This window comes from Apium graveolens, chromosome 10, assembly GCF_009905375.1.
Source record: "Apium graveolens cultivar Ventura chromosome 10, ASM990537v1, whole genome shotgun sequence".
NCBI lineage: Eukaryota > Viridiplantae > Streptophyta > Magnoliopsida > Apiales > Apiaceae > Apium > Apium graveolens.
The window spans coordinates 234,865,843-234,886,418 of record NC_133656.1 but is presented as its reverse complement, the minus strand read 5'-3'; the positions used below and the strand labels follow the sequence as shown (position 1 = coordinate 234,886,418).

The following is a 20,576-nucleotide window of genomic DNA, read 5'->3' as shown; positions in this document are numbered from 1 at the left end:
ATACTGTAAATTAATTGTATCCTCAATCAAAAAACAAACGACGCAATTATTAAACTTTATAATTTTCATTCAAAACTAAACTTCAAGTCTTAAAAACATCATGTCCAAAATAACGTAAAACTTTTCTCCACTATTCTAATTCATAGCATCCTGCAATCGAAATTTACAATATTAAACACAAATAAATAACAAATCTATACATACATGTATGTATGTATATATTTCAAGGTAACCTTAAATTTTCTCGATTTTATCCTAAATACTACAATTAAGCATGTGGTGAAATTTTCTTTTATGTTAAATAAAATATATTTATTAAAATAATCAAGATATAATAATTAAAAATTCTGAAATTTTCCGTATAACCTTTTCATTTTACCATTTTCACATCGTTACGATTAGATCATTCATAAACATTTATAAAAAAATTGAAATATCAGTACGGGACTAAATACTAGTAAGAATAATTAGTCAAACTACTGTTTGACCGTTTAAATAGAAAATCGAATACATATATTTTTTTCTAAATTGTCAATCATATCACTAAAATATATAGATCTTAACATCCGTACTGTTGGATCATTCATAAATATTTTTAAAACATTAAAATATTAATCTAGGACTAAACATTAGTAATAAGTAGTAGTCATATTATTGGCTGACTGTTAAATAGCAAAATAAATATATTTTTTTCTAATTTTTTTTAACATATCACTAAAATATATAGATCTTGACATCTGTACGGTTGGATCATTCATAATTTTTTTTAAAAAAAATCGAAACATCTATATGAGACTAAACATTATTGAGAAGTACTGGTCAAACTACTTGTTGACTGTTAAAATAGCAAAACAAACACATTTATTTTTTTCTAAATTTTTTATCATATCAATAAAATATATAGATCTTGACATCCGTACCAGTTGGATCATTCATAAATCTTTTTAAAAAATCGAAATATCTGTATGGGACTAAACACTACTGAGAAGTACTGGTCAAACTACTAGTTGACTGTTAAAATAGCAAACCAAATACATTTATTTTTTTCTAAAATTTTTATCATATCATTAAAATATATAGATCTTGACATCCTTACAGTTGGATCATTCATAAATATTTTGTAAAAAATCGAAACATAGGTATGAGACTAAACACTAGTAGAAGTACTGGTCAAACTACTAGTTGACTGATAAAATAACAAACCAAATACATTTATTTTTTTCTAAACATTTTTTCATATCATTAAAATATATAGATCTTTACATCCTTACGGTTGAATCATTCATAAACATTTTTTAAAAAATCGAAATATCGGTACGGGACTAAACACTAGTAAGAATAACTGATCAAACTACCAGTTGACTGTTAAAATAGCAAATCAAATATATTTATTTTTTTTCTATTTTTTTATCATATCACTAAAATATATAGATCTTGACATCCTTACGGTTGGATCATTCATAAATATTTTGTAAAAAATCGAAATATCAGTACGAGACTAAACACTAGTAAGAATAACAGGTCGAACTATTAGTTGACTGTTAAAATAGCAAACCAAATACATTTATTTTTTCTAAACTTTTTATCATTTCACTAAAATATATAGATCTTGACATCCTTACGGCTGGATCATTCATAAATATTTTGTAAAAAATCGAAATATCGGTACGGGACTAAACACTTGTAAGAATAACTGGTCAAACTACTAGTTGACTGTTAAAATAGTAAACCAAATAAATTTATTTTTTTCTAAACATTTTTTATATCATAAAATATATATAAATCTTAATATTTGTTTCGTGAACAACTCGGTTCGCAAATAACTTAATTAATTTATTTTAAAAAAATAAAATTCTGAAAATAATTAATATTACCGAATGCATTCATAATACATAAATACAATTGATATCTACTAAAATTACAATTTTTAAAAAAGCGGAAAATTTCCCCCACTTTTTTAATCTAAATACATATTTAAATATTAGGCATATTCAATATTAATAAGTAAAATAGTAAATGCAACACAATCCGGTTGATTTTTGTTCAAAAAATAAATTCCTCCCAAATATAAATTCAACCAATTTTTTACTAAATTCAACAAGAAACGGTTGAATTTATTCATTTTTTGTGGGAGCTTTCCCGCGAACAAAAAATTGTTTATACTAAATTCAACCGAAAATCGTTGAATATGATTTCCGTTGATTTTATGCGGTTGAATTTATTTTTGGTGGGAACTTTCCCGTCCACCCAAAAAATTGGTTATTCTAAATTCAACCGGTTTTGGTTGACTACAAAGCAGTTGAATTTATTCGGTTGAATTTAACTTTTGGTGGGATAAATTTCCCGCGCAGGGAAAAATTGGGAACACCAAATGCAATTGGTTCTGGTTGAATTTAAAACCAGTTGAATTTAATCGGTTGAATATAATTTCAGTTGAATTTGTTCGGTTGAATTTGAGCACTGGTCAAAACTCTAACAACGTTGATTTCAAATTCAAGCATATACAGTTGAGTTTAGTTCCGGTTGAATTTAACCACATTTTCTAATTGTGATATACAAATTTTTTATACAAAATTCTGTATAGGTATCACTACTCTTATATTCTAGTAATGTATCGCTAAAAAATATTAATTATATAGTGAAAACATTTCACAATTGCATTTAGATTATATGTTTAGTGAAATGATATGTTTGCAAGTGCATTTAAATATGTTGCGTGAAATGATATGTCTTAACAAGTAACAACCATACGCTCTTCACACACACACAGTCACAGACTCACACAGGTATAGTACGGTTAAAATGGCTATTTGGTCACTGTAGTCAGTAGTAACTTGCAACTGAGTCACCAAGTTAAAAAAGTTTTCAGTCAAATCATGAAGTATTTTAAAACTTACAAATTCATCATTCCTGTTAGTTCCGTTAAATTCCCTAACGGAAAAATGACGTGGCATACTCTCAACCTCATCTCAATTTTCAATTAGGTCATTAACTTTATCTCAATTTTCAATTAGATCATTAACTTTATCTCAATTTTCAATTAGGTTATCAACTAAATTTGGTTTTAAAATATATTAAATTTATGTATTTTTTATTATTAAGTCCCATTTTAAAAACCCATTTACAAATTTCTCACATTTATAATATAATTTATAATAATTTATCCATTCAAGTATACAAAAAATATGTATATTATTTATATATATATATATATGAGTTATATAAGAGTTAATGATGTGATTGCAAGTTAATTACAAGTTCATGATGCGATTGAGGACTTTTTTAATTTGACGACTCACTTGCAAATTACCAGTGACTACAGTGACCACATAGTCATTTTACCCGGTATACTATATCGTAGGTATATATTTCAATCTCTGCATGACAGGCTAGTTATATATCAACCGCACCAAGTTCTGATCCCCCAGTGACATATCTATAACCATGTATAGTTTCATTTAAGTTGATATAATTAATAAAACATTTATAACCCAAAATATTCGAAACTAATCATGACAAACCACAAAACATGGTCCTAAAGGCAGACATTCTGAATGAAGCACATTAGATGTCACATGCATGCCCATGCTTATATGAAATAAATCTTCCTGGCAATGGATATTAATTCGTTGTAATTTGTAAATAGTTTTATGCATGTGTAAATGTCTCTACTTTATCCCCCGAATATGTCTACTTTCATCCAAAATAAATAAAAAAATTAGTTACTATAAATTGTTTTAACAATTTTGAAGGGGAGTGACCATCGCAATAAGTTTGATATTTTTTATGTTTACTTAATTATTATAGGAAAAATGTTTGATATACAGAATTATGTACAAAATTTTGTATATAATGACATGTTGTGAGTTTAATTGAAATGACTCGTGTATTCAGATTAACAAGCCCAATTAAAGCACCACATATCAATTGTCATGCCATCATACATTACAACAAAAACGGCTAAATTCAACCAACAGTATTCAGTTGAATTTAGCATAAGACCAACCGGATCCGGTTGAATTTATACTAAATTCAACCGCAATCAGTCGGTTGTAAATAAGGCCATTGAAATTAGCATTCCAGTTAAATTTATGATTATATTCAACCATTTTCGGTTGAGTTTGTTGACACTATTTTCAACCACTTTCCGTTGAAATTAACTTTACACATTTCAAAAAAAAAATTAAATTTTGAATTTGAATTTCACAAAATAAAAAATCCCTCCAAAATTACTAAAAACAACCGAAAAAATTTGAATTTATTTTTTAAAACCCAATCGGTTTTGGTTGATTCATAAGCTAGTCCATTTTTTGTATATTAATTTCAACCAAATTTTGTTGAATGTAGATTTCATAAATAACAGGAAGTGGTTGATTAATTCTGATTATGTCTGTTAAATACAACCATTTCATGTTCAACTTAATGGGCAAATCTTGGAAGAAGCACTATAAGAAAAATGGTTAAATACGACCGGTCCAAAATTAGTTGTATTTAGTTAAATTCGACCGTTTCTGGTCGTATTTAGCTAAATACGACCGGTTTTGAGACCGGTCGCATTCGCTCGAGTCATATTTAGTAAATCGGTGGTATTTACTAATAAATACGACTGTATGTGAATCCGACCGGCTAAATACGACCAAATGAAATCGAAATTAATTTTTCACCTAAAATTTGAAAAATTCGCCAAAATTTTTGAATTTTTGAAAAAATTAAAAACTTCCGCCTAAAATATAAATTCGACCGTATACGGTCAAAAATATGGTTCTAAATTCGACTGAATGCGGTCAAATTACGAGCACCAGATTTTAAAAAAAAATTATCACCGGAACTGGAAAATTCCAGAATCCGGTGAGTTTTCCAGAATCCGTTCACATTCCGACAGTCCGATTTCGACCCTAATCGTATTTCAAGTTAGCCCCATATAAGAAAAAGTACAACCATTCAAACAAATACTGTAAATTAATTGTATCCTCAATCAAAAAACAAACGACGCAATTATTAAACTTTATAATTTTCATTCAAAACTAAACTTCAAGTCTTAAAAACATCATGTCCAAAATAACGTAAAACTTTTCTCCACTATTCTAATTCATAGCATCCTGCAATCGAAATTTACAATATTAAACACAAATAAATAACAAATCTATACATACATGTATGTATGTATATATTTCAAGGTAACCTTAAATTTTCACCTGCGAGCAACAGCACCGCCGGAAAACCGGCCATGTCCTCCATAAACACATGATGATTTATGTATGCGGTCGATTACCTGGAGGGACGCGACCGATGATTGAAAGGCGGCGGGATTGAGGTTGTGTTTTTTCATCGACCCATAATTGGAATTTGGAGGGGTCTGAGCGTAAGGGAAGAGAGAGATCTGGGACTTACAGTAGGGAAGGAATGAGGGAGAGAGAGAAGAGGGAGAGAGAGACGAGAGCGGGTTGTGCGGCGGCTTGAGGGGATAAACATGGGTAGTTGTGTGAAAGTGGAGGGATAGGGTTTAATTTTTTATTTTGGATTGTAGTTTTAATGGTTAAATATAATCTGTTAGATGCAACTAACATGGATCGCTGACATGGCTACTCTAAATACAACCGCAATCGGTCGAATTTAGGAGTATTCATTTATATATTTTTTGTATTATTTTTTATATTTCTAGGACATAAATATTATGATTAATTAATATTTTTCTTACAAATATAACAATATTCTAAATTTTAAAATTAATTTTGACACCTCATTATTTTAATAAAAGTTTGAAATCATGAATTTTCTCGATTTTATCCTAAATACTACAATTAAGCATGTGGTGAAATTTTCTTTTATGTTAAATAAACTATATTTATTAAAATAATCAAGATATAATAATTAAAAATTCTGAAATTTTGCGTATAACCTTTTCATTTTACCATTTTCACATCCTTACGATTAGATCATTCATAAACATTTATAAAAAAATTGAAATATCAGTACGGGACTAAATACTAGTAAGAATAATTAGTCAAACTACTGTTTGACCGTTTAAATAGAAAATCAAATACATATATTTTTTTCTAAATTGTCAATCATATCACTAAAATATATAGATCTTAACATCCGTACTGTTGGATCATTCATAAATATTTTTAAAATATTAAAATATTAATATAGGACTAAACATTAGTAATAAGTACTAGTCATATTATTGGCTGACTGTTAAATAGCAAAATAAATATATTTTTTTCTAATTTTTTTTAATATATCACTAAAATATATAGATCTTGACATCTGTACGGTTGGATCATTCATAATTTTTTTTTAAAAAAATCGAAACATCTATATGAGACTAAACATTATTGAGAAGTACTGGTCAAACTACTTGTTGACTGTTAAAATAGCAAAACAAACACATTTATTTTTTTCTAAATTTTTTATCATATCAATAAAATATATAGATCTTGACATTCGTACCAGTTGGATCATTCATAAATCTTTTTAAAAAATCGAAATATCTGTATGGGACTAAACACTACTGAGAAGTACTGGTCAAACTACTGGTTGACTGTTAAAATAGCAAACCAAATACATTTATTTTTTTCTAAAATTTTTATCATATCATTAAAATATATAGATCTTGACATTCTTACGGTTGGATCATTCATAAATATTTTGTAAAAAACCGAAACATAGGTATGAGACTAAACACTAGTAGAAGTACTGGTCAAACTACTAGTTGACTGATAAAATAACAAACCAAATACATTTATTTTTTCTAAATATTTTTTCATATCATTAAAATATATAGATCTTTACATCCTTACGGTTGAATCATTCATAAACATTTTTTAAAAAATCGAAATATCGGTACGGGACTAAACACTAGTAAGAATAACTGATCAAACTACTAGTTGACTGTTAAAATAGCAAATCAAATACATTTATTTTTTTTCTATTTTTTTATCATATCACTAAAATATATAGATCTTGACATCCTTACGGTTGGATCATTCATAAATATTTTGTAAAAAATCGAAATATCAGTACGAGACTAAACACTAGTAAGAATAACAGGTCGAACTACTAGTTGACTGTTAAAATAGCAAACCAAATACATTTATTTTTTCTAAACTTTTTATCATTTCACTAAAATATATAGATCTTGACATCCTTACGGCTGGATCATTCATAAATATTTTGTAAAAAATCGAAATATCGGTACGGGACTAAACACTTGTAAGAATAACTGGTCAAACTACTAGTTGACTGTTAAAATAGTAAACCAAATAAATTTATTTTTTTCTAAACATTTTTTATATCATAAAATATATATAAATCTTAATATTTGTTTCGTGAACAACTCGGTTCGCAAATAACTTAATTAATTTATTTTAAAAAAATAAAATTCTGAAAATAATTAATATTACCGAATGCATTCATAATACATAAATACAATTGATATCTACTAAAATTACAATTTTTAAAAAAGCAGAAAATTTCCCCCACTTTTTTAATCTAAATACATATTTAAATATTAGGCATATTCAATATTAATAAGTAAAATAGTAAATGCAACACAATCCGGTTGATTTTTGTTCAGAAAATAAATTCCTCCCAAATATAAATTCAACCAATTTTTTACTAAATTCAACAAGAAACGGTTGAATTTATTCATTTTTTGTGGGAACTTTCCCGCGAACAAAAAATTGTTTATACTAAATTCAACCGAAAATCGTTGAATATGATTTCCGTTGATTTTATGCGGTTGAATTTATTTTTGGTGGGAACTTTCCCGTCCACCCAAAAAATTGGTTATTCTAAATTCAACCGGTTTTGGTTGACTACAAAGCAGTTGAATTTATTCGGTTGAATTTAACTTTTGGTGGGATAAATTTCCCGCGCAGGGAAAAATTGGGAACACCAAATGCAATTGGTTCTGGTTGAATTTAAAACCAATTGAATTTAATCGGTTGAATATAATTTCAGTTGAATTTGTTCGGTTGAATTTGAGCACTGGTCAAAACTCTAACAACGTTGATTTCAAATTCAAGCATATACAGTTGAGTTTAGTTCCGGTTGAATTTAACCACATTTTCTAATAGTGATATACAATTTTTTTATAAAAAATTCTGTATAGGTATCACTACTCTTATATTCTAGTAATGTATCGCTAAAAAATATTAATTATATAGTGAAAACATTTCACAATTGCATTTAGATTATATGTTTAGTGAAATGATATGTTTGCAAGTGCATTTAAATATGTTGCGTGAAATGATATGTCTTAACTAGTAACAACCATACGCTCTTCACACAGTCACAGACTCACACAGGTATAGTACGGTTAAAATGGCTATTTGGTCACTGTAGTCAGTAGTAACTTGCAACTGAGTCACCAAGTTAAAAAAGTTTTCAGTCAAATCATGAAGTATTTTAAAACTTACAAATTCATCATTCCTGTTAGTTCCGTTAAATTCCCTAACGGAAAAATGACGTGGCATACTCTCAACCTCATCTCAATTTTCAATTAGGTCATTAACTTTATCTCAATTTTCAATTAGATCATTAACTTTATCTCAATTTTCAATTAGGTTATCAACTAAATTTGGTTTTAAAATATATTAAATTTATGTGTTTTTTATTATTAAGTCCCATTTTAAAAACCCATTTACAAATTTCTCACATTTATAATATAATTTATAATAATTTATCCATTCAAGTAAACAAAAAATATGTATATTATTTATATATATATATGAGTTATATAAGAGTTAATGATGTGATTGATTGAGAACTTTTTTAATTTGGCGACTCACTTACAAATTACCAGTGACTACAGTGACCACATAGTCATTTTACCCGGTATAGTATATCGTAGGTATATATTTCAATCTCTGCATGACAGGCTAGTTATATATCAACCGCACCAAGTTCTGATCCCCCAGTGACATCTCCATGTGTTGTAAATTGAACTGGCATATGAATCTCGAAGGGGGGACATTTGCTAATGGCCAAGTGATTAATCAACGGCTACACACAACTCCCAGATGTTAATGTATTTGTGGCTATGGCTTCCACCTAGGGAATGAATCCAAAGCCAACCTTTTTAAGTAAACCTAAACCAATACATGTTTTAAATTGGATTCAGTTTTTTGATTGTTACAAGCCAAATGATTTTCAAATCAAACCCAAATTCATCTTAATCCATTCTCAGCCCCAAGTTTTTCAAGTATTCCATACCAGATTTCAGGTTCAGTTCAGGTGGCCTAATTGTTTTCCCGAACCTTCCATTCATGACATGAACATTGACTTTAATATTCTTCTTTTGCATAATCAAGAAGCGGAGAGATACTAATCCTGGTTCGACTTTCATTCTCGAAATTTTTGTAAATTCTTTGCTATTATTGGCGTTTCTTATTAAAAAATCTCCGAATCCCCGTCCCGAGAGAGCCATGATGGCTGGGCGGGCAGTAGCAGCAAAATATACAGTTCTGTTTTTTGTTACATGAAAAAAATGCAACAGCATGTAACAGTTAAAATAATGTAGTGCATCCTTATCCAGTAGGGCCAACGTCGGCACAGACATTTGACAGCTTCATAACCCTAAAAATATCTCAACATTTATCAAACCTTTTACTTGGCTATAATTCGTCCACGTGTGTTTATCTTACTCGACGCCAGCTTTATCTCCTCGCCAACTAGATTTTCTTACATAAATATTTCAGTATATGACTACTACATACGCATCTTATTTCATTACAAGTCTAACAAATAAACACAAATATTAGTGAAAAAAATGGGTGACCTCGCCGGAGTCAAACGTTTTCCGATGGGATGGACGGTCAAGTCAAAGCCATGCGACGCTTGCAAGACAGCAGCGGCGCTGCTGTTTTGCATCACAGACTCGAGTTACATGTGCATGGACTGTGACTCGAAAATTCACTGTAACAATGTTTACGAGCGCGTGTGGATGTGCGAGGTGTGCGAGCAAGCCCCGGCTAGTGTTACATGTAAGGCAGACGCAGCTGCGCTTTGTGTGAGATGTGATTTAGATATTCACACCGCGAATCCGCTCGCACGGAGGCACGAGCGGGTCCCGGTGGCTCCGTTTCGTCATTCTGTTGCGGTGAAGTCCACCGCAACACCAATACTAGAATTACCTGTTATACCTGAGAATATGAATTTGTTCGGGAGCCAGAATTTTAAAAGAAGTACAGGCCACGGGCACGAAGAGACTAACGATTGTAAAATGTCGGCAGCAGATATGAAATCGATTGAGTTATTATTTACGGATCCGGATAATCTGCTCGAGTTTGATTATCCGGTTCCGAATGTTTTATCTTCTTTATACTGCAATGAAAATCCCGGCGCTGACAGCGTTGTTCCGGTTCAAATCAACAGCAAGCCGCCACAGCCTCTGCTGCAATCATTTGTAGATCAATCAGCTGACAATCATTTCGAGATAGACTTCACAACTTCAAATATAGGTTCATTCGGTACAAGTTACACAGCTCAATCCATCAGCCAAAACGTAAATTAATCTCCTCTTCATTCAAATTATTATCGTGCTTTTTAAACTTGCTGATCTGATGAATAAGAATGTTTTCGAAATATTTCAGATATCATCGGATGTTGGAGTTGTGCCAGACGGGAGCTGTATGTCTGAAATATCGTATCCATTTGCGTTACAAATGAACAACAACGTAAACACAAATAGCTGCGCTAATGGAAATGTTCAGGCATCCATAGGCACGGACAGAGAAGCAAGAGTAATGAGGTACAGAGAAAAGAGGAAGAACAGAAAATTCGAGAAGACGATAAGATACGCTTCGCGAAAGGCCTATGCGGAGACGAGGCCCCGAATCAAAGGCCGGTTCGCGAAGCGGTCAGAAAATACAGAGGATGTAAGCCGGTGGTTCACTTCCAGCCAGCCGACGACAAATTTCATGGAGAATTCTAGTTACGGTGTAGTTCCGTCATTTTAGCAAAATCAAACTTACCAGGCTACATTGAAGAAAAAAAATATAAATTTTACTGGCGGAGTTAGAGCTGTAATAACATGTAACGTTTTTCTATAGTTTTTGGAAGAATAGTGTTACCTCAGAACTTAGAATTTGCACGAGCAAATGTACAACTACTGTTCTGTTCCCGTGGCTTCACGTTTGTTTTAAAAAAGTCCAATCACTTTTTACTGCTAGCTAGGGTTTTCTGTGATGTGATTCTATGTTCAAGTTCTATATTTCTGTTTTAGTTAAATTAAGCGTATATAAATTTATAGAATATCGGTGAGCGAAAATTGAACTCTAAAGATAAACTCCTATAAGCTTACAACAGTGTCATGTTAATAGGGGCAATTAGTAAAAAAACGTTTTATTTTTAAATTGTTTAAAACATAGAATATTTAAATTATTCAATCAAAATTTAAAAATTATTATAATGACATCTTGAAAACTCCAACTTACATCCCTTGCATGATAATTGATTTTCATAGAAGCATGATCTGTAATTAAATGTTCACAATTATCTATTGTATTAATTGATATGGGAACAACAGATAACCAACATATGAATAATTTTTTGATTTTGATCGACGAAAGTTAGATTTTATGAACCTATCTTTTGTTTAAGATTAATATTTTATATAAAATAGAAGACGGAGACGTTAACAATTTTAATTCCGAAAAATGAGATAGCTAGTCGGTCAGACTTGCTCTAACAAAATCCTCAAAAAATAAGAGAAGCCCTCGTTCTATTCATCTTAATTCGACTTGGCGTACATTTACATTAGAATCAAATTCTTTGACATCGTAGTCGCCATTACCCTCTTCTTTTGCAACAACTCGAGAAAAAGGTTTATAAAATGGAACCCCTATTAATTCAGATTTTTAGTGGGGATTCATGTGGACCAGTTAATAGCGAAACATAATGGGTGTCACGTGGATATGTTAGCCTTTTGTAGTTGGGTCATGTTGATGGTGGTCCAAACTTCACATGCTTCCAAGCCCAAGGCCATCTGCTCCGGGGACCATTGTCGGATTCTTTTATTTACGGTCCTACCAAGTAATTATATTATTAATCTAATTTTGTTCCTTAGCGGATCAAGATCATGAAACTGTACATTATTAAAGGCTTTGATGCATAATTGAAAATCGAATCGAGGACATTGAAATGATAAGTGATAAAGTGGGACGTACTCTTAAATAAATATCGGATTGAGTAAAAATCGAATGCATGATTTAAAATAATAAATAATAAGATACTTCTCCTCTCTTATTGGATTTTTTATATTGGAGGAAAGAGGAAATTGGGGACAGGAGGATCGATACGCATATTAAGACTCACCTACGATATGATTTTTTGAATAATTTTAAATATTTTTTTAAAAAAAAATATAATATTTAAATTTTTATATAAAAAATAAATTCTAAAAATAAAATATAAAACTATACTTTATAACCTTAAAATGAGTGCAAAAAAAGTGTAGGTAAAGAATCTGGGTGCTACGGAGGGAGTAACATTTTAATAAACTTATGTGTCAAACAGCATCAGATATATAAAGACCAAATAACGTGGATAGGTAAGTAGAGCTAGAAGAGTAGCCTAATCCTCTGTTTTCTCTTTGCCTGAAAGCTCCAAACGTCTATTATGTGTTTTAAGACATAATTAAATGATAATTCAGATGGCTCATAAGTTACAAGGCAATCACAAAATGTCCTCCAAAACTATGTCTGATGGAAGATCATAACCAAAAAGCAAAGAAGTATCATCCATCTCTTCAGCTCTAAACTTCGGCAATCTCCAGTGCTCTGCAGCCTCGGAGTCTTGACCATACATTAATAGCTGCAAAACCTGCTTCCAACAAGTGTTTAAACTAAATGATCCATTTATGTAGCCGTGTAATAAGATGTTTTGTAGTGTAACTTCTTCGTATAGGGGCATTATTCACGTTACCTTGTATATGTGAGAAATTAACAGGAATACATAATTTTTATGCACAAAACAGGGAAATAGAATGATCTAATACCATTAACGTTAAATGAGTAATGATCCGTTTAAATTTGATTAGGCATTATGGCATTAGTCTAATCTGTGAAAATAAGTGTACCTCAGCCATAGAGGGGCGCCAGATTGAAGATTGTCTTACACAATAGGAAGCTGTGAGAATTAATCTGTCCATTTGATTCATGTCATATTTACGTTCTAGACTTGGATCAGCTAGTTCATCCACGTTTCCCGATTCCATCAGTGGTTTTGCCTAAATAAAAGATCATTAAAATCAGAAGAATGTTTTGTGTAATGTGTTTGCTTCTTTGATAGGGAGGCTTCTACTTACCCAGAGGAGAATGTTCTGTTGTGATGAATCAACAGGTTTTCGACCAGTTATGATCTCTAAAAGAAGAATACCAAATGCAAACACGTCTGTTTTCTCATCAACAATACCATGCATGAAGTACTCTGGAGCCAAGTATCCAAATGTACCCTCTATTGGAATTACAGCATGGTGTGTCCATTTGCTAGGAAGCCATTTCGCAAGCCCAAAATCAGAAATCTGCACGTGGATTTTCCAAATCGATTTGAATGCATACTTAAAGGATTTGAGCAAGTCAGACAAATTGAAGGAGTGACAATTGCTTATGGCTTACCTGTGGTTCATAATCTGGAGCCAGAAGAACATTTGAGGCTTTAATGTCGCGGTGTATGATTCTGTGCTTACAACATTTGTGAAGGTAATGCAGACCCCTCGCAATTCCAAGGGCTATTTTATACCTTACTGGCCATTCTAAAGATAGAGTTTGCTTACCATGCAATGCTGATGCCAAAGTTCCATTGGGATAAAAATTGAAGATGAGATATAAACCATTTTCAACGCAGCATCCAACTAAGCTAGCTGTATTAGGATGATTAACATGTCCTAATATTCCTAACTCCATAAGGAACTCTTTTTCCTTGTTTTGGTCAGTATTATCCTTAGCTAATCTCTTCACTGCTATGGTATTTCCATCATCAAGATCGCCTCTATACACCTCCGAGTACCCTCCTATTGCTACAAGATACTCTGCAGCCAAAATGGAAGATGCAAATCATGAGACTTCACGAAACATCATTAATTTTCTTTCTAACATGAATTGTAATACGCGGAAATTTACCAGGGTGGAAAGAATTTGTAGCTTTTGCAATCTCTTCATAGCTAAAACATTTCAACAAAGGCTGTGGCTTTTCTTTGTCTACAAAAGCCTCAATCCTTTTTCTCCCACTCAAAGCAAATGGCGTGAGCAAGAAAGAGGAAATTCGCTGTAATGGTGACATTTGCTTCTTATTGCTAGGCTGCTCTTTCGACAAATGATCTTTTGACAAATGAGAAAGAGGAGATTCTGTTATGCTTGATTCACCAATGCTTGAGCTGTCTTCTTCCGTGCTTGATGATTTGTCTTCACACGAACTTAGCACTGTTTTTGGAGAAGTCTCTACTCTCCTCTCTAGCATATCTGGTGATTCCAAACTTATTAGAACATACGAAAAGAATGAACAGCATAGTATTCATATATTATTAAGTGAAACTGACCTTTGTTGTACATGAGTTTTGAGGTAACATTTTGTTGTGGCTGTTCACGTCTCCCAATCAAGACTAGTGAGCAACCTTCAGGAGTATTATCAAAACAGAATCTTCTCGTTTCTCTGAGAGTTCTATTCATCGAAAACCATTGAATTATGAGTTGAGGGCATGGAAGAATAATGAAAAATGTTACATGAGTTGAACAAATTATCACCTATTAGTTCTAGTTTTAGAGCTTCCAATCAGAATATAATCTGCTGATATGCCTTGAGCTTCTTCAATTAAACCTCTTCCAATACTAGAGCTGAAGGCCACTTTAGCCTCTAAATTTACCTGGAAAATTATGATGTTAAATGAAAATTTTAACTAGTATTACATAGTAATTAGGGTAACCTTTATGTAAATGAAAATGTAATGTACAATAAATTCAACGAGATGATACGAGAGAATTAAATACCTGCTTAGACTGGCAGGTTTGCGCAAAACCCCCTAATACTGATATAACAAAGGCTTTGGCTCTACGAGTCTGCGTTTGATATGTTTTGATAGTCTTCCTTTTCTTCATTACTGCAAGTTTGAAGTACTTTTAAGCGTACAAAATAAAAGTATTAAAATGTCAGAGTACAGGAAGTCATGAACAATGTTGATATGCATACTAACCAAGAACATGCAGGGCAATAACAGTGTCATTCGGGTGAGCTAAATGCTCAATCGCCCATGACAGTAGCTCTTCGCTATCTTCCACGTCTAAAGGAATGCCTACAACTACTTTAGTTGGAGTTGAAGGGATCATTGTCTTTCACAAGTATTCTGAGAAGAAGATAGCTGTGATTGTTTCGTTACTCGTTAACTCTTTTTCGACAAATGGAAAGGATACTGAGCTTAAGTATGCCTGCATAAATGGACCCTGACAAAAAGGATAATCTGGTGGGCTTATCATTGAGCAAGTCTTGATTGAGAAGCATCATAAAGAAGTGATTAGAGACTCAGAGTCAGGGTACATTTACACTACAAATAAGTGTTTGTGGTAGGGTGATTTGAAGGATAAGCAAAGGAGGTGGCATCATATGAATAATATCTTGTTGTGTAAGGCAAATTAAAGCCTCTAGTTCAAATAGTGGTGCCTTTTGGATTTGAGTTTGGTAGGAGAGGAGAGGAGAGGAGGCTATTAATTCTTTGTCACTCTAAATTTATTTACACACTTCTCCACTTTATCATCAATTAGACTTTGAATGAAAACTACACCATCTCCACCTTTTACCAATGCGTGTCTGGGAATATGAGAGAGAATTTTATATTTAATAAAAATAAATTCTTGTGATATAAATTTTATTTATCTAGAGCAATTCTAATAAAAACTGTTATAAAGAGAAATATAGACGTAACATGACGTAACACTTTTATGACTTGAGCTATCTCGTCGCTCACTTTAACGTTTTCATTTGGATTTATAGTGAACGATGCTAAAAGTTGAGACACATTTGACTATAAGACCTTGGCCCTGCTTAGTTACCTGTAATGGAGTCCGGTCTACAGCAAACGTATGCTGCAACATAGCATACCGCGATCTTTTTCCGTTGTACGTGTGGAATAGTGTTTCTGATGCGTAAATGGATGGGGTTCATATTTTCACGTACCGCGGACATTTACCGCATGCCCTTTATATATGCCCATTCATCCTGTTAAAGTATATGAATTTTATCCCCTTACCTAATAAACTGGATATATGTACTTGCCAGTACAGAGAATGGTATGATTCTATTCTATAGTACTAGAAAATCTGTACAGTTTGTTTTATTTTGTGATTGCAGACGTCTTAACTGGGATGTATATTGTTGGCTACCAGAATTTGTATTCAAAATATCACAAGCACAGGAATTACGTGCGTACATATGAGTTGCAATGTTAATATCAAGCTATAGTTGTGCTAAGTAGCAAATCGACCTAACAAAACTATGCAAAATGATAACATCCAGTCGACGTTTTCATCTTTTAGTTACCAGCTAATGTAACAAGCACTCATATTTAAAATCAGGAGTTGCCAATAAAAGAGGATGCACCGTGCACGGAAGAAGATCGTTATTCATCAGCAGCGTCTAGACCATTATTTTTCCGCGTCTTGCCCGAAAGAATAAGATGGTTCAAAGGGCGCCAGAGAATGCTCAATTTGGGTTTTGCTTACTCTTCCTTGGTCTCTGGATCACTCGCGCTGCTTATGCACAAGGCTAGTTAATTTTTCTTCTGATATGTAAACTGCTCGAATGCATAAGCATCATTACTTATTGGAGCCTGGAGGGGGTACAGCAGGATGTCCTTTTAGCTGCCACTTTATCGGAAAATTATACTGTCTTACTTACTGAAAGAGGTGGTGATGCTCACTCAAACTCTAACTTCATGCTCCAAAAGAACATGTTATACATTATACAATGCTTTACTAAATAATGATAAGGAGTCTCCTTCTGAATCTTTCACATCAGAGGAAGGTATACCAAATATCGAGGTCGAGTTTTAGGTGGTAGTAGCATGGTAAATTTTGGAATATAGACAAGGGGTGATGCAGACTTCTATAATCGTTCAGGTATAAATGGGGACTTTAATATGATGAAAACAGCATAGGAATGGGTTGAAGAAACTGTTTTATTTCGGAAGAATCAATTGAATCTTTGGCAGTCTTCAGCAAAAGAAGCACTTCTACAGTCAGGCCTTGCACCGGATAATGGATTCACTCTTGATCATGAAGAGGGAACCAAAATCACGGCCAGCACATTTGATACAACAGGAAGGCGATATGGCGCTGTAGAGCTTCTTAATAAAGGGAAACCGGGTAACTTACAAGTCATTGTTAATGCAACAGTGGAAAGGAATCTGTTTACTTCCAATTAAACAGGTTAACTGAATCCAATAACAGATATATCCGCAGTTGGAGTCATTTATAAGGATTCGAATGGTAGATCTTATAATGTTCAAGTCTGGAAATGGAAGTAATTTTGAGTGCTGGAGCTTTAGGCAGTCCTCAGCTTTTGCTAGGAAGTGGCATTGGCCCGGGTTCATATCTGGCATCTATGAACATCCCTGTAGTTCATCACCAGCCTTTTGTTGGTCAATTCTTGATAGATCCCCCAATGAATATGGTAAGCTTTTTATCCCCATTTCCTATTCCAGTTAAAAAAGGTTCTAGTGATCTTACAGTTGGAATCCAAAAAAAAATCGTATATCATTAGGCCGGATCTGCAGTCACACTTTTTTTCCTCCTCTTAGTAGGATATTTTTTTCCTTATCCATATGCCCACTTATATATCACTGCGCTTAATATTGCTGCTAAAACTTCAAGGCCAATGTCAAGTGGTTCACTTAAGCAAGCATCTGAACGAACTGTGAGCATTAGTCCAACAGTCCGATTCAATTATTTTGCTGACCCCAGAGATTTATCACATTGTACAAGTGGGTTGCAAACTGATGATTTTTATACTAAAAGAGCAAGAATGCAAACATGACCATACGGACAAGAAATTGGATGAACAGCTTCTAATAATAATTCATTCTTATCCCCAAAGGATGGAGGCTTAGCTGTTATATAATTAGTACAAAAGAAGATGCCAAAAGGCTTTTAAACATCCACCAACATAATTTGAAAAACAGAAACAAGGTTTAGCTAAAATGCAGAAACAGACAAAAGGAAATCAGGTGGTTCATGCAGCTATAACAAATAAAGGAGAGAAGGATGGTCTGCTGACATGGAAAATAGCAAATGGCTTTATTACTCCCCCTCAAGCGGAGCAGTTTGAACAGATGCACCAAGCTTGTTAAGAAGGTAGTGGTGTTGCTTGACAGACAATGGCTTTGTGAGGAGATCTGCAAGCTGTTCCTGTTAGTGTAGGTGTCCTAAAGACAATACATTATTCTTTTAAATCTTTATGTCAGTTGATCATTCAATAAATGTATTTATTATGACTTTAATTACTGCGATATTTTGTTAGCATAATAAATGTTCTTAGAATCATGATACACATTGTATTGTTTAAGTACATGACTTGAACTTGAGATTATATATTATATCATATTCTTAAAGGTCCCTAATCGAGTATTATTATATAGGACAATAATAATACAAAGATAGACTAGTATGTTGTTTGACAAGATAACCACATCTCATTGATTATAAGTATGAGGATACTAAAGTCAATACATATGTACATGTGAGAGTACATGGTACTGGACAGACCCACAGTGAGATTCTTCATGTTTAATAAAGTCATAAGAAAGACTCACAGTGATAATGGTGTAACGATCCTTTGAATTGAAATCATTATATTGTTATACAAGGACTAATATACTTTGACTACATAAAAAATTAGTTTTAATCGGGTGATGATAAAAGTGGACATCGGGTATATCATGAGTTGTATGAGAAATATGAATGATAGATAAAAGATTTAACCCTCCTATAATTAGGAGAGATATTATTGGCATCTTGATTGAGTGAGACTATAAAAGTATGGCCATGCTCAAATAATGATTTGTCTTGATAGTCTACTCATGGATCAAGTAAACCCGGATTAAATGTTAAAGAGGATGACTAAATACATGCCTCGAGTTTAATCTATAATATGTATGGTTAAATGGATTATATTACACGAAAAACATTAATCACGAAAGGTTTTATCTAATCATGATTTAATTATTGGTTAATTGGGTAACAATGGTGTATTACTAGATACCGCTCATTGTTTATAATTTTATTAGAGAATAAAATTATTGTCAATTAAATAATAGCCTTTAGGGTCGCACAAATAGAGCACTTAATGGAATAGTTAATTTAAATTAATTGATGATTATTCGAATTTTATTATAATTAAGTAAGACTTAATTGAGATAATATAAATTCGTACGAATCAATTTAAATTAATTGTTTTATTTCGGAAGAATCAATTGAATCTTTGGCAGTCTTCAGCAAAAGAAGCACTTCTACAGTCAGGCCTTGCACCGGATAATGGATTCACTCTTGATCATGAAGAGGGAACCAAAATCACGGCCAGCACATTTGATACAACAGGAAGGCGATATGGCGCTGTAGAGCTTCTTAATAAAGGGAAACCGGGTAACTTACAAGTCATTGTTAATGCAACAGTGGAAAGGAATCTGTTTACTTCCAATTAAACAGGTTAACTGAATCCAATAACAGATATATCCGCAGTTGGAGTCATTTATAAGGATTCGAATGGTAGATCTTATAATGTTCAAGTCTGGAAATGGAAGTAATTTTGAGTGCTGGAGCTTTAGGCAGTCCTCAGCTTTTGCTAGGAAGTGGCATTGGCCCGGGTTCATATCTGGCATCTATGAACATCCCTGTAGTTCATCACCAGCCTTTTGTTGGTCAATTCTTGATAGATCCCCCAATGAATATGGTAAGCTTTTTATCCCCATTTCCTATTCCAGTTAAAAAAGGTTCTAGTGATCTTACAGTTGGAATCCAAAAAAAAATCGTATATCATTAGGCCGGATCTGCAGTCACACTTTTTTTCCTCCTCTTAGTAGGATATTTTTTTCCTTATCCATATGCCCACTTATATATCACTGCGCTTAATATTGCTGCTAAAACTTCAAGGCCAATGTCAAGTGGTTCACTTAAGCAAGCATCTGAACGAACTGTGAGCATTAGTCCAACAGTCCGATTCAATTATTTTGCTGACCCCAGAGATTTATCACATTGTACAAGTGGGTTGCAAACTGATGATTTTTATACTAAAAGAGCAAGAATGCAAACATGACCATACGGACAAGAAATTGGATGAACAGCTTCTAATAATAATTCATTCTTATCCCCAAAGGATGGAGGCTTAGCTGTTATATAATTAGTACAAAAGAAGATGCCAAAAGGCTTTTAAACATCCACCAACATAATTTGAAAAACAGAAACAAGGTTTAGCTAAAATGCAGAAACAGACAAAAGGAAATCAGGTGGTTCATGCAGCTATAACAAATAAAGGAGAGAAGGATGGTCTGCTGACATGGAAAATAGCAAATGGCTTTATTACTCCCCCTC

General features: G+C 32.6%; 2 protein-coding genes and 1 pseudogene across 2 annotated transcripts; 2 read left to right on the top strand and 1 right to left on the bottom strand.

The window, feature by feature from the left end:
* Positions 1-9,721: 9,721 nt before the first annotated feature.
* On the top strand, positions 9,722-11,176 carry LOC141692527 (zinc finger protein CONSTANS-LIKE 5). The gene is made up of 2 exons (XM_074497397.1): positions 9,722-10,510; positions 10,599-11,176. Exons 1-2 carry the CDS (start codon positions 9,776-9,778, stop codon positions 10,962-10,964), a joined length of 1,101 nt encoding a protein of 366 aa, XP_074353498.1. The 5' UTR covers positions 9,722-9,775; the 3' UTR covers positions 10,965-11,176.
* A 1,082-nt stretch (positions 11,177-12,258) lies between these two features.
* Positions 12,259-15,624, bottom strand: LOC141689344 (putative receptor-like serine/threonine-protein kinase At5g57670). The gene is made up of 9 exons (XM_074493620.1): positions 15,194-15,624; positions 14,991-15,100; positions 14,748-14,866; positions 14,543-14,664; positions 14,127-14,465; positions 13,623-14,035; positions 13,313-13,528; positions 13,085-13,234; positions 12,259-12,828 (listed from the first exon to the last, which is right to left on the bottom strand). The coding sequence occupies exons 1-9, from the start codon at positions 15,324-15,326 to the stop codon at positions 12,682-12,684; spliced, it is 1,749 nt and encodes a 582-aa protein (XP_074349721.1). The 5' UTR covers positions 15,327-15,624; the 3' UTR covers positions 12,259-12,681.
* Positions 15,625-16,883: 1,259 nt separating this feature from the next.
* LOC141693313 (sinalpyl alcohol oxidase Nec3-like) lies at positions 16,884-18,485 on the top strand (annotated as a pseudogene).
* Positions 18,486-20,576: the final 2,091 nt, after the last annotated feature.